The sequence below is a fragment of the Choloepus didactylus genome, chromosome 6, assembly GCF_015220235.1.
Source record: "Choloepus didactylus isolate mChoDid1 chromosome 6, mChoDid1.pri, whole genome shotgun sequence".
Lineage (NCBI taxonomy): Eukaryota > Metazoa > Chordata > Mammalia > Pilosa > Megalonychidae > Choloepus > Choloepus didactylus.
In genome coordinates, this window is record NC_051312.1 from 5,343,686 (window position 1) to 5,357,052 (window position 13,367).

The 13,367-nt window shown below is 57.2% G+C and overlaps 1 protein-coding gene across 5 annotated transcripts in view; it reads right to left on the reverse strand.

Annotated features, from left to right (window-relative positions):
• Window positions 1-1,018: 1,018 nt before the first annotated feature.
• The window catches only part of ANO1 (anoctamin 1), a 174,762-nt gene continuing 162,413 nt past the window's right edge, over window positions 1,019-13,367 (reverse strand). For all 5 annotated transcript variants that reach the window (XM_037840409.1, XM_037840407.1, XM_037840408.1 and 2 more), the window contains 4 exons: window positions 8,975-9,027; window positions 7,072-7,256; window positions 4,135-4,240; window positions 1,019-2,421 (listed from right to left, as the gene is read on the reverse strand). In XM_037840409.1, coding sequence (XP_037696337.1) covers window positions 2,155-2,421; window positions 4,135-4,240; window positions 7,072-7,256; window positions 8,975-9,027 — 611 coding nt within the window. In that variant the 3' untranslated portion in view covers window positions 1,019-2,154. The remainder of the gene's footprint in view (window positions 2,422-4,134; window positions 4,241-7,071; window positions 7,257-8,974; window positions 9,028-13,367) is intronic.

Sequence of the window (13,367 nt, forward strand, 5' to 3'; positions counted from 1 at the left end):
TGTTTCCCCATCCATCAGCTGGGGATAAAGATCCCCATATGAGGTCGTTATAGCTTCTGGAAGGTTCCACAGAGTCAGGGAAGGGAGAGGGGAGGGATTCCTGTGATGTTGACCCTGGGTCCATTGTCTCCTTGTCCCCTCCAGGATTCTGGAAGTGATCCCAAAGCTTTAGAGTGACCATGGGCTCACCGGGGGACTTTGAGCAGCCGGCCCCACCAGGAGCCTGTGGTGGGCGGTTTCCTGGGGATGGAGGAGCACCGGTGCAGGGGAGGAGGACAGTGACACAATCCCCAGCCCCAACACACAAGCATGCACACACAGAGGCACATGCTCTCACGTGTGCACACACACACAAGCTCAAACACACACACGAATGCATGTGCACACACAAGCTCATTCAAATACACATGAACACACAAGTATGTGCACACACAAGCACACACATGCATACGCACAAACAAGTGGGTTCAAACACACACATGCACACGTGCACACACACAGATGCATGCCTGCCCATGCACAAATGCACACACTTGCAGAGAGATGATGTCCCAGGACCATCTAGCGCAAGTTGTGCATCTGGTGCCAAAAGAAACAGAAGCTTACAAGATACCCCCAAATTTGCAGCACTGACCCCAGGACCCTGGGGGTGGCTCTTGTGTTTCTTTGGGCAAAGGGCACACGGACAGTGATCCAGTGAGGAAAGCATCGTGTATTCAAATTTATTTAGATGAACGTTCAGCCACAGTACTCCGTTGATTTGGGTACATTTGCTTTTTAAAAAAACGGTTTCCATAAAAGGATTTTTGGTAATCACCTAATTTTTAATACAATATTTATATACAAAACCCCTGTTTCAAATGACTTATTGTACAAGAGAAAATAGAAGCATCAGATTGCATGATTTTAGCAAATAATGAAAACCTACGACAGCTATGGATGAGACCATAGTCTGCAGGCATCGAGAACAACGTTTCCAAGACGAACCGTTTATGTTGTTCCCCACCCCGCCCCCCCGCTTTGGTAAACATTTATTTTTTCTGTTTCTCTTGGTGCTTGAGAAATTCAGACAATTGGTTATCTAACTACTGCAAATTGAGATCCCTCATATGATTTATGAGACTTGTTTTTACAAGCTTTTAAAAGGCTACTTGTCCACCAGTGACATTCCTGTAAGTAAAAATATAGAGCAGTGTTACCAAAATAGAAGCTTTTATTAATAAAAATCTTTGGTAATAACAGTATTTTAAACTCCTTTCGATGGTATTTGGTTAACTAGTAAAATAAACTCCTTTCACCCTTTGAGCTACAGGAAGAAAACCCTTCAAATCCCCCCATGTAATTGATTTTAAAAAATCACTAAGTATTCGAAAGCCGTGACTGTACCTCTGGAAGCCTCAGGACTTCTTGCAACCCTAAATCACGTTTAGAAATGACCCCCGATGAGGTAATCTAGCTCTGCCAGTTTCCCCGTCGCCTGCTTTTATCTCCCAATGGAGATGCCTGCATTGAAATCTGCTCAGTGTGATGGGGAAGGTGAGTGGCTGAAGGGGGGCCTGTCGGAGACCCAGGGGTGCTGGTGGCCCACTTAGTCACACGCCTCTGCACCCCAAGAATAAAAGTGAAATCCCCACGCCCTCCGCTGGACAGGGCAAGGCAGCCTTCTCTGAGCAAAGCACACCTCAGCTTCTGAACGTAAGGAAGGAAAAAGGTGATTCAAAGTCATCGAACTCTGCTCACCAGAGGCAGGTAGCAACATTTATTCCTCGTCGGTTTCTCTGTTCTCCCTCAAAAATCGTACCCACCTTTGCCCAGGGCCTTAGAACACCCTTTTGCATATGTTTTAAGGCATCAGGAGGTTTCAAAAGGATCATTTCTGGAGGAAAACTCAAGTTTCCCAAGAATCTGTGTCTGCAAAGCATCTGCGTTCACCGCCTCATCCCCCTGCCACCAGCCATCAATTCGATTAACTTGAGTACTAACGGTCACACACAAGTCCCTGCATAACGGTTTTGTGCAAAAACAAAGAGAAAGGAAAGAAGACTGGAATCCTATCAGAAAGGGGCCCTCCAAGTCTGCAGAGAACACAGTTTCCGCAAGGCCCTGGTGGTGGAGCGGGGGCCGTCTGTCCCCGAGTGTGGACGCCCCGGGGGGCTATGGCGTGCCCCCAGGGTACGCGTGGCTGCGGCGGGCCGTGCCCCCAAGGCTGTCGGGGGCGGCTTTGGGGTTGTGGTTGTTGCAAGGCCCATCCTTCTTCTCGTCCTTCTCCATCCACGTGTCCAGCAGCTGCTGCTTGCCCTGCTCCTCCCGCATGAACAGCTCCACCATGAGGACCTTCTCCTTGTGGATCTGCTGGCTGATGTCCTTGGGGATGTCCGGGATGACCCAGTCCACGAAGTCACTCATGAACATGACCAGGTTCTGCAATGAGAGCCAGCCCAGAGCAGGGGAAGGGGGCGCCGGGCTACTGGGCCACGCTCCCCACCTCTCTCCCAGCCCCCCACCTGTCACCCCCAAGCCCTGTGATCCTGGACAAGTCCCCGCCGCACCACCACTCCGGGCCTTGGCCTCCCAGATGGCACAGAGGCGCCCGGCTGGCTCTCCGGAAATGCTTGCTGGCCTTCCGGAAATACTCTGACCCCGGTAAATAGGAAAATTCTCTGGATAATTCTGAATTCCTTGGCCGCGAGACCCGAGGAGGGATTTGATGAGTCACAAATCCCCAAAGACAACAAGGAGGAAGGCTTTAAGGAAAAGAATGGAAATAGAAACAGCACAAAAAAGATCGAACCTAAACTCAGCTGCCTCCTCTGCAGTCTGCTAAAGACGCACGGGACCACCCTACACATGTGCCACCTTGCTGGAGAAATTTCTGGTGGATAATAGGCAAGATAAATTGCTTTTGACTCAAAACCTAAAAAACGTTTTTAAGACTTCGGTCTAGTGAGCATTTAGTAGCATCTCCTGCTGAGCTGGTTGTCACCTGCCAGGGCACTGTCATCCCCTTTCCTTGTGGGTGCCCCCACCCCAGCTGTGGCCAGTGCCGGCTAACGGCTCACAGCTGCCCCTTCTCCGGGGACCAGCCCTTCCCACCTCCCTCCTCCTGGCCTGGGCAGCCCGTAGCCGATGACCAAGCCACAGGGGCACGCAGAAGGTGGCCCTCTTGCCTTGAAGTGACACCCTGAGCTCCCTGCCGGATGGGGCAGGGGCCGTCTCCCACTGAGACCACCTCCTTGCCGAGCTCCTTGTCCTGCCGTCTCTTGCTTCCCACCCTCCCCTTCTCCCAAGAGCATTCCCTCCACAACCCAGTTGCACAGAGTCTTCGGCTCTGGCTCTGCTCCCAGGGAACCCAGCCTGGGACACCTTTGGTGCTGACTGCCAAGTGTCAGGAGGAGCCGACAGGCCGGGAAGCTGAGCCCGGAGAAGGGGACTGAGCTGGCTGAGGTCACCCTGTAGGTAAGGGGCAGGGTTGGGGCCTGGGCCAGTGCTTGGGATCCCCAGTTTGGAGCTCGGTGCATCTGCACTTTCTCACTGTGCAGCAAGTCTACTCCCCACCGTCCACCCTGAGCCCCAGCTGGCTCCTCAGTTTGGGGTCCTGCTCCCGCTGGCCTCAGGGAGTTACCCCAGGCCTTCCCAGAGAGTGGGCTGAGGAGTGGGGAGCTCCTGGGCCATCGTTGAAGTTGGGGTGTTTCCTGCCGAGTGATCCGAGAGCCCACTGCCCTCCTGTGTGTCTGGGCTCTGCCCCCCGAGACAGAGAGGGAGACAGCATGTGTGTGTGGGGGTCTCCCTGCCCCACCTTGGCTCTGAAAGCACAGACCCAAGGATCTGACTCTGCCCCTTCAATAAAGCTTCTATTTAATCTATTATTCTATTTAATCAGACCCGCCCTCCCCAAGTGTGTCCAGATCCCTCGCCGGTGCCCACCAGCTGCTCCCTTTACTTCATGAAGTTCTTTGGGACCTGAAGCTGCAAAGGACCTGGGGTCGGCCCTGGGATCCTCCAGGCCTCTCGAGGGGGGTCTCTAGACCCCCAGTCCTGGCCGGCTCCTACCTTCCTGACCTTCTCTGGGTACTGAGCACTTCCCAAGTGCCCCGATTCTCCAGCCTTCTGGAAACAAACAGGAACCCGCCGTACCTGGAAGACGATGACAAACGCCAGCCGGGCTGCCAGGACTGCCCAGAAATCCTTGGAGATGTCGTACTTGTGCTCCGACCACGGAGGCTCACGGTAATCCTTGTACCTGCAACAGACAGCTGGGGTCAAGGCTGAGCCTTCACGTGGGCCTGGGGTTCCTGCAGGCTGATGTAACAGGCAGCCCCTGTTCTCCCAGCATCAGAAGCTGCACACACCTGTTCCTCCCTCTTCTCCCTTGTGCACTCAAGGTCAGCTGCACTGGGATGCTGGGAAATATATTTGCACCACCCAGCAAACTCCTATGCATCCCTCAAAGCCCATTTGTAGCAGTGTCCAGACAATGCCTCCCACCTCCTGACTTCTATCAGCAGTGATCTTTGTTCTTTTCTTTCCCTTGTCTAGCTTTCTTGCTCAGCTGTCAGCTCCTCCAGGGAGGATAATAATGTCCTCCTGTGGGCATGGCTGTGGGCATTAAATAAGACAATGCCTGTCTGGCACAGGAGTCAGTGGTAGCTGGCAGTGATGGTGGCCCTCAGCTCAGCTAATTCCGCCTGGCTCTCTGCACCCTCTGCCCGGGACTGGGCTGGGGGCTGCTCCTCCTGTGCCCACCCCTCAGGAGCCAGCTTGATGACGGTGCAGCCGGGGGGAGGGGAGGAGCTTGCAGTGCCTGCAGTGGGGACAGGGCCCGGCTAAAACCTGAAGCGGGCGCAGGGCCCCACGAGCTCCCATCAACACGGGGGGAAAGCCATGCGACCCTGAAAAACGGGGTCTCTGCCTTGACCTCTTGGCCTCTCCCTTGGTGGCCAGGACACCCTGAGGCTCAGGGTTGGGGAGCCACTTTTCGGGGCCCCATGTCCTTCCAGACACCAGAGCCTACCCTATTTGTGTCAATACTGAAATGTTCGAGGGAAATTTCAATAAAATGAACCAAACATTCCCTGCCTTCTTTTGTTCTTAATCATTATTCATCTAAAATTCACTTTTAGTTAGATATAAGAAGCCTGAGTATGTTCTTGGTATGAAAGTTGCAATCAGCACAGAACGTGCGTTTAGGGGTGGGGCTTGCGGGAGCCTCTGGACTGTGGGGGACAGGGTGGGGGCGGGAGGCAATCGCAGGCCCCCCAACCTTGATTTTCAGCACCCCCACCCATCCCCTCGTCAAGGTGGCCAGCAGAGAGTTTGGAGGGGATCACTACCAGCCTCTCCTATGATTTCTGAACCTCTGTGAATATGTTGAAACTTGCGGGTCGACAGGATTTTTAAAACTGGAAATTGTGTCATGTTGCGCATCTTGTCTGCTGTTTGTCTGTTCTGTTTGGGGGACGTGGCTCTGGCTCGTTCTTTTCATGCTGCACAAGATGCCAGAGCAGGTGCCATCCGTGCCCTAACAGGACACCCCAGACACTGTGCAATTGCCCTCTAACCGCTCAGGGCCAGCTGGGAGCACCTGCTCCGTACAGTGCCCTCGGCGGGGTCTCAGCTGGGGTGGCCCGCCTGCCTTTCCAGATGGGCCCAGCTGGGGAGGCTTGTTCGTTTCTTGGGCCTGCTTTTTGCCGCAGCCTGGTGCCACTTCTGTTGCGGTCGGTACCGTGGATTCTAGCGTCTCCCTCACCACCCCCTTCTTGGCCAAGGACTACACTGGCGTATCAGTGAGCTCCTGGCACCACGTACAAAGTAGGCATCAACAGGCTGGCAGTAAGCAGCCTCGCCGCTGGAGAAAAGGCTGAGCTTTATCTCATGGGCTTTGTGGTGGGAATTTTGGCTTCCGAGGCCTTCTGAGTTCTGCTGTCCACTGGGGTTGCCGGTGTGGGCTGTCCACAGACAGCATCACATCGTGTCTCGACTTTGCATCCCTGCTCTCAGCCTCGTTTCAGAGCCAGTGGCCCTGTCTGGTGCCGTTGGCTCAACCCCACCTCAGTCCTCGTTTTCCTGACCCCAGAATGCCAGGCTCCCGCCTGCTCCTTCGGTCTTATTGTCCTTACAATTTTTGCCCCAGGAAAATGGAACTGGCTACAGCTGCTCCCCCCGACTTTTCACTTTTCCCCTCTCCTCTTCTGGCGTGTTGCCCCTCTCCTATGCTCCTTCACCTGGGTTTCCCACTATCACCCCTCTTTTCACTGATCTGTTTATGCTTCTGTTGTCCCCCTGCACTGGGGCACCCTTAGGCAGCAGGGATTGTGCCCCCCACTCCCGAGCCCCCGGCCCCCCACCTGCAGTGCTTGGCCCAGCCTCTGTTCTACCTCTGAGTCCCCAAACTGGTTTCTGTCCTTCATGGGGCACCCCCTGAAGTGCAGGAGGGGGCAGCCCCGGGCATCTGGCCAGCAACAGCGGCTGTGATGGAAAGGCTGATGGAGCCCCCTGGGCCTGGCCATCACGGCTTCTGCCTGTCCAGCATCCACTCCCCCTCCTCGAGTCACAGCACCCCAGTTTTCCTTGGGCTCTGTCTCCCCATTCTCTGACCATGACCCTTCACCCCGGCACCTGACCTGAGCCTACCAGTGACAGCCCTCCACCCCCGGCGATAGTCATAGATTTGGGCAGGAGCCTGTGGCCCAGGACAAGCCAGGGGGACTCAGACGTGGGACTTTGCTGACTCTCAGGAGTGAGAGGTTCTCTCCCTTGGGGCTGCCAGGCAGACAGTGGGTGAGGCTGGGGCTGTGGGGCAGTGCAGGGAGAGTGCCTGCCAGAAAATGGTGCCCACATGGGGGAAAGCGGAGCCGGGAGGCAGTGGTGACAGGGCCCGAGGACAAACCATAGCTGCTGGATCCAGCCGTGCCTGAGCCTGTCCCAGCCTTCTTAGTTACAGGAGCCAACGAATCCTCCCCCGTCCCCACCACATAGCTTTCGTTCTGCCTTGCCCTGAAGAACCCCCCTCCATCCTGGGCTTCCCCAGGGGCAGCTCAGGTGTGGCCTGCCCGAGGGGGCCGAGAGTGGTACCTGCAGATGAGCACCTCGTAGCCCAGGTCCAGGGGGTCATTGGGGGCTGTGCCGTTCTGGAAGTCGCTGACGTTGAAGGAGGAGAGGGTGTGGTTGACGAAGCCATGCATGGTCCCGTTCTGGCTGTACATGTAGAGGTACACCAGGCGCGGGATGAAGTCAGATGTGAAGGAAATCACGAACGCCTGGATGGGGGACAGCAGGGTGAGGGAGGTCCCCCAGGGTGGACAGGTAGAGGGGGAGTCCTCCCGAAGAAGGTGGGGTGATGGCACGTCTCCCCAGAGAACCTGGGATGAGGGCAAGTCGCCCTGGTGGGCGAGTGGCAGGGGGCAGGCCCAGCGCCCAGGAGTGACCCATCCACTGGTCTCGAGAGTCAGCCTGCTGCTGGCCGCAGGGCCTGGCTCATTGGAGTGGTCCCATCAGCTCCTCTGGGAGCCTGAGGAAGGGGTCCGGAGGCTGGAACAGCACTGGCTGGGCGGGAAGGCATGAGGACAAATGCTGTGCAGCCTTGGACAAGTCACTCAGCCTCTCTGTGCCTTGCTGTTCTCATGCCCAAGGCTGACACTGAGGTGGGGGTTGGGAAGAGCACTTTGTGCCCTGTGAGGCTCTGACCATCTCACTCCATGGCAGCTTCTTCCCTGGGACAGTGCTGTGTGGTGCCGACGTAAGGGCAGGAATCCCAGTCTGCTGCCAACAGGCTGTGTGGCCCGGGGCAGGTTGCCTAACCTCTCTGTGCTCTCTCAGCTCTCTTGTACCCTGGGGCGGTGACAGTCTCCAGCCTCTGCAGACTGCACGTGGACCAGTGGGTTGGCACATGGAAAGGGCTTAGAACAGCCTGGCACATTCTAGAAGCTCAGAAAATGCTAGCTGCTATTACTGTCAGTGGCCAGTTTGTCCCTGGCTGTCAAAGCAGCTCATTGCTCCAGGGAACTCCCCAAGGGCTGCCCTGGGGGTTCCAAGCCTTCCCCCATCACAACGTGCCCTCCTGCCTCAGAGCACTGTGCTCATCCGGGCTGGGTAAGGGGCCGCTACTGTCCCTTCAGTGCAGGGTTTTGAAGCCTTAATGGGGAAGGAAGCAGGTGGTGGCAGGAGGTGCCTGCACCCAGGGAAGGGCAGTCTCTGAGAGCTCTTGAGGGGGGCCTCGAAGAGGCTGGGCACCCCTCCCTGTACTCTGTGGGGGACCATGCAAGGTCTCAGCTTCTGGGGGCTCACTGGGCCAGTGGGTGGAGGGTAAGGGTCAGGGCTGTGGTGTTAGCGGAGCTCCAGGGCTGCTTGGGTTTTGCCTGCCTGGGACTCAGCTTTGGGCTTTGAAGACTGTGCCAGGGACAGCCTGCCATGGCTAAATCCAGGGGGGATACAGGCCACCAGCAATCAGAGGGACTGCGGCAATCCTGGAGGGCCCCGAGGGAGGAGAGGCCAGGAGGGGCAGCTCCCGTGGGACGGGAAGGCGTGGACAGTGGAAGCCGGAGTGGGGGGCCGCTGGGCGGGAGCTGATGGTCCCCAAGCGTGCGGCCGAGCTGTGGGAAGGGGCCTGGCAAGGGCATGTGTTTTACAAGGGGGGAAATTACATTTTTCAAAAGAGATGAGGAAGACTGCCCACGAGGACCCACTCTCGTTTGCTCCCGGGACTCGGGCGAGTGGATTTTGGGGTCTGGTAGGGGCTGCGAGAGCACACTAAGAACTTTGCTCTGAGGCTGCAGGAAAGGCCCAGGGGAACTTGGTTTTTCTGCCCAGAACTCACCCCTACCCTCATGTGCGACCAGGGCGGGGGCTAAAGAGGGGATGGCCTGCCAGGCTGGGCTACCCCAGTTTGGGGCAGTGGGCCCAGGCCCGGCCCCTCCTTGAAGCGGTGCCAGTTCTGGCCCGGCCGGCGTGGCTGCCTGGTGCCAGGGGTGTCACTTACGTTGATGATGACGGCGAGCTTCCCGACGCCCCTTAGGATGTTGTACCAGATTCCTAGGGGGGAGAAAGGCACAGGTGTGAAGCCCCCCTTCTGCTCCGGGCCTCCTCCTCTGCAGCAGAGTCTGCTGCGGGACACTGATTACGTGCTTCAACTTGGCGGGCCTGGGCTGGGGGACCGGATCCACCCCTGGGGAGGGTAGTGGGCACGGGCGACAGCGCCCTCCGCAGCCCCCCGGGCCTGGGAAAGTGAGGCCGGAGGCAGGCCCCATTTCCTCACCCAAAATACCACTGTTAGGGGAGGCTTGCCGGAGGGAACCGCCTTTTCCCCACCCCCTTATCTTGCCCGGACACTCCCCGTTGCCGGTGCAACTCCCATCACCACCAGTGCGCATACATTGTTGCCAGACACCGTTACGGGAGCAACTCTCGCCCCTTTTCAATCAACCTCTGCGCCCTCTCAGAACCAATCCAAGCCTTTAACCTCTACAGCTACCCCGCCCTCTAAACCGCCCGATATAAGCTTGTACTCTCCCCTAATAAACTCTCTTGGTTTCTTCACCCTAAAAGAACTGTGTCCCGCCTGTTCCTTTCTCGCCGCCCTCCATACTTTGCACGCCTCCCGCCGGGGACCTGGCCAAGTCCCCCGCCTCGCCCTCGCCTCCGGGAAAGAGCCCCCGCCGCCGGTACCCTCGGAGCAATCCTGAGAGCCTAGGATTTAGCGACTGGCCGCCACCCTCCCCCAGACGAGTCAACTGCGACCGCAGTCTGCAAGGAGCTGTCACTTGGGGTGGCCCCGGGGAGCCCCAGCAGCCGCGGAGCTGAAGGCTACTACCAGCCTGTGGGTCATTTGTGAGCAAACTGGGGCTTCTAAAGTGGTTTCAGAAACAGCCCACCCTCGTGGTCCCCGACAGTCTCCGTGTGACCCCATTTACACTACCAAGGGGCTTAGATAGCGAATGTGTGTACGGTTCCGACCCAAAAGAGCCCACAGAGCGAAGGGCTAGAAGTCAAGTGTGTGGGTAATTCTATTGCAGAACAACTGGGTGCAGCGATGGGCCCAGAGTGTGGTGGAGCAAAGCCAGGGCCCCTGGCCGGGGAGGCCCACAACACGTCACGGGTGTAATGACGGCCGTGCCGGCAGTAGAAATCGTTCCCTGTCGGCAGCTGCTCATGTCCGTGACCCCACTGGGTACCCCAAGGCACAGTGCAACCCCCAAGCACAGATGAACGGGGGATCGTAGCATGGCAATGGGGGCAGCACATGGCTCTCCAATCACCTTCCCACGAGAGGTGAGACTGGCGGGGTGCGGGAAGGAAGCCCCTGATCCGTGGGCACAGGGCAGACCCTGCCTTTCGGGAATTCCTGGGAAGGTGTCTGGTGGCCCCTGCCTGTCCCGTCGTATTAGCTGGAGCACATGTCAGGCTGGGGAACCTGTCTCCACCACTCCAGCTCTTCCTGTCCTGGGCAATAACCAGCAATTCTCAGAAAGTCTGGTGCACACGCAATTGGTAGAGCAGACTGCGGTGGGGCCGGGCCTCTCACCGGGGGGACGGACGGCGGCAAGGCCAGGGAGTCATAGATGTGTTTCTACCTTAGCTGCCAGCAGCAAAGGAGCACCTCCCTCTCGCCTTTGGTTTTGGGGTGCACAGACAGCAGGAGATCAGGTTTCCCCTATCTGGAAACCATAGGCTTTTGGGTCGGGGCTGCAGGAAGCCCCTGTCCCCCCTCCTGGGGGGGCTATCGCACCCTCCAAGATGGGAGCAGCTGCTGTGCCTTTGCTTCCCAGGTAGCACAGGCCAGGGGGCCCTGCACCTGCTCATGGCTCCAGGTGTGCACCTGTCTGGTTGCAGAGAGCACACTGCAAGGTAAGTTAGCCAAGAAGCACCCTTAAAAGGTGAAAGTGTGCACACCCCACTAAGTCCTCTGTTAGTGGAGGCAAATTCCACACCCAGCCTCTCCTGTTCTGGAAACTCTCAGCAACCTGGGGAGGATGTGAATTCACATCCTCGTGTCTTCCGGACCTGGTGTGGTGCCAGGCACTCAGGCTCAGCGCCCCTGGTAAATGTTTGCTGAATGACTGTGTGAGCGTAGGAAGCTCTTTGTGGCCAGAGGCTATGCTGTGGCTAAAGGCTCTTCAAGCCAGTGCCGGTGCTGCAAATGGAGGCCTGCAGGCCACATCCAGGCTGTGTGGTGTCTCAGTTTAGAAAGTGCTGACTGATGTCTACAAATCAGGATGATTTACACGAGAAAAAAAAAAAAACCTAGACTCGCAGCTTCTGAAAGAGTCAGCTCTGCTAACCGTGGGCCGGCACGTCTGAGAGACACCTGCTGAGAGCTGACGGTGCACCCCTCCAGGCCGGGCCATGCACTGGGTCCTGTGCTCTGCACCCCAGGGGTGGGGGGCTGCCCCTGCTCTAAGTTGCTCATCACTGGACTGGACTTTGTGTTTCTTTTAAGAACGGAGAAATCTTTGTCCCAAACCAGCTCCCTGTTAAGGTGGGGAGCCATGCATTCAGAGAGGGCTGGACATTTCGAGGGAAATGGGCACGAATGCACTGCTCAGTGGCCATGAGGGATATTCCAGGGGTTCTCCTGGTCCCTGTGGGGTCTGAGTTTGAAACCTCTGAGTTGGGGTGCTGAGACACCTGCAGGGGGGCCCCCGCCTGAGCCCAGCATGACGGCAACACAGGAGCTGGACAAGCGAGGAAACAGGTCTGCAGGTGATGGAGGTGACCGACCAAGCTGGCCGTGGGAGAGGGCGTGGCGAGGCAGGAGGGGATGTGGGCTGGTGATGAGGTCTTCAGTCCACCCCCAGAGCCTGGCATTGGGCCTGTCTTTGTGGGTCCTGAGAAGTCTCTTGTCCAGGCCATCAGTTCTCTGTGCCATGTACATCAGAATCAAGGGGGCACACTGGAAAATAATGCAACCCCAGGAGCCACCTGTGGCCTGGGAAACTGCAATTCCTCTCTTCCTTCCCTGAGTTATCCCAAGGCACACTCAAGGGTGAGAATCACCCCCCAGATGACCGATGAGTGAAAGGGCATGACGCTGTTTTGGAAAAACTTTTGGGTTTCCTTTAGGAAAATCCCACTGGGGGAACTAGCTCATTTTTACTTGCCTTCTTCAAGGCATTTTTACCGTTACAGGGGACTCTGAACCCCATTTCTAAGAATGTGATGGGGGATATTTAGGAAATGCTAGGTCCTTGGTTAAAGCTCCATGTCTGCCTCCGTGCAGCACCCGGAGCTAAGGGCAGGCCGAGGCTCCTCCACCCGGAAGGCCCTCAGGAGTGAGGGCGTGAGCAGGAAGCCTGTCCCTCTGATGTCTACAATCAGCACTGGGAGCCAGAGCCAAGCAAGAGCTGGGTTCCCACGCACAGGCCTGGGTCCCTGCAGTGACGTGCCATGCGCCTCTCTCTCATTGGCCAGGGAGGGGCCACTGAGGCAGCTGTGTTTTGTGGCAGTGCTGTCCCCAGCCACTCTTGGCCCCCAGCCGTGCAGGTCATGGGGGCCACTGAGGCCCTCTGTCCCCTCAGGGTGTCTGCTCAGTGGCCCTGCACAGATCACAGGCGGAATACAAAAGCCTCTTCAGCAAAAGGTTATAGTTAAGGAGCCCATAAACAAACTCATGAAAAAAGGGCAGATTATGCCCACAACAAACCAGGCAGGAACCAGGAAGCGAACAGCTGATCCGTAATAACTGGGAAAAATCTGGAGCCAGGAGCAGAGAAACCAAACACCCACGTCTAAGCCTTGCTTCGGGGGGTGAGGGAGGCTGAGGCCCACACAGACCTGCTTGAAGCCGGGCGATGGGCCGGCGCTGCGCTCTTTCTGCCCTGGTGGGCTCGTGAGCTTTTAGGGTGCCACGGTCTGGGAACAGCCAAAGCTCATGAAGCAAACGATGCCAAAGCAAACACTCGACTTGGCGTGGGCACAGCTCGGGGCTGCAGTGCTCTCAAGAATCAGGCATTTATGAGGAATAAGTTGCTGGAAGCGACACTCTTTCCTTTCTGCTACTCAGCCGACAGTTCTGGAATTTTCTGGAGGGTCCAGGAGGCACCCGGCCAGCCGTCCCCGCGAGCTCCCTTTAGGGGTCTTTTGCGAGCAGTATAAGGTGTTCCAAGGCATGCCCTCTTTCATGGAGGGGTACAGGGTAGGGGTGGTGGGCAGAGGGGCAGGGGCCGGTGGGCTTGCGATTCTCTCCTTCTGGCTCAGCTCTGTTAACCACCCAGGCCTTGGTCTTCCCATCTGGGAAGTGGGGACCCGGGATTCTCCTGAGCTACCTCTTGGAGTTCCTTGGAGGACCCGACAAGGCTGCATGTCCCAGGAAAAGTTAAATGCCAGACGCAGCTGGCTGGGGTCAGTCTGCACCTGAGAACCCGGGCGGAGGGCCG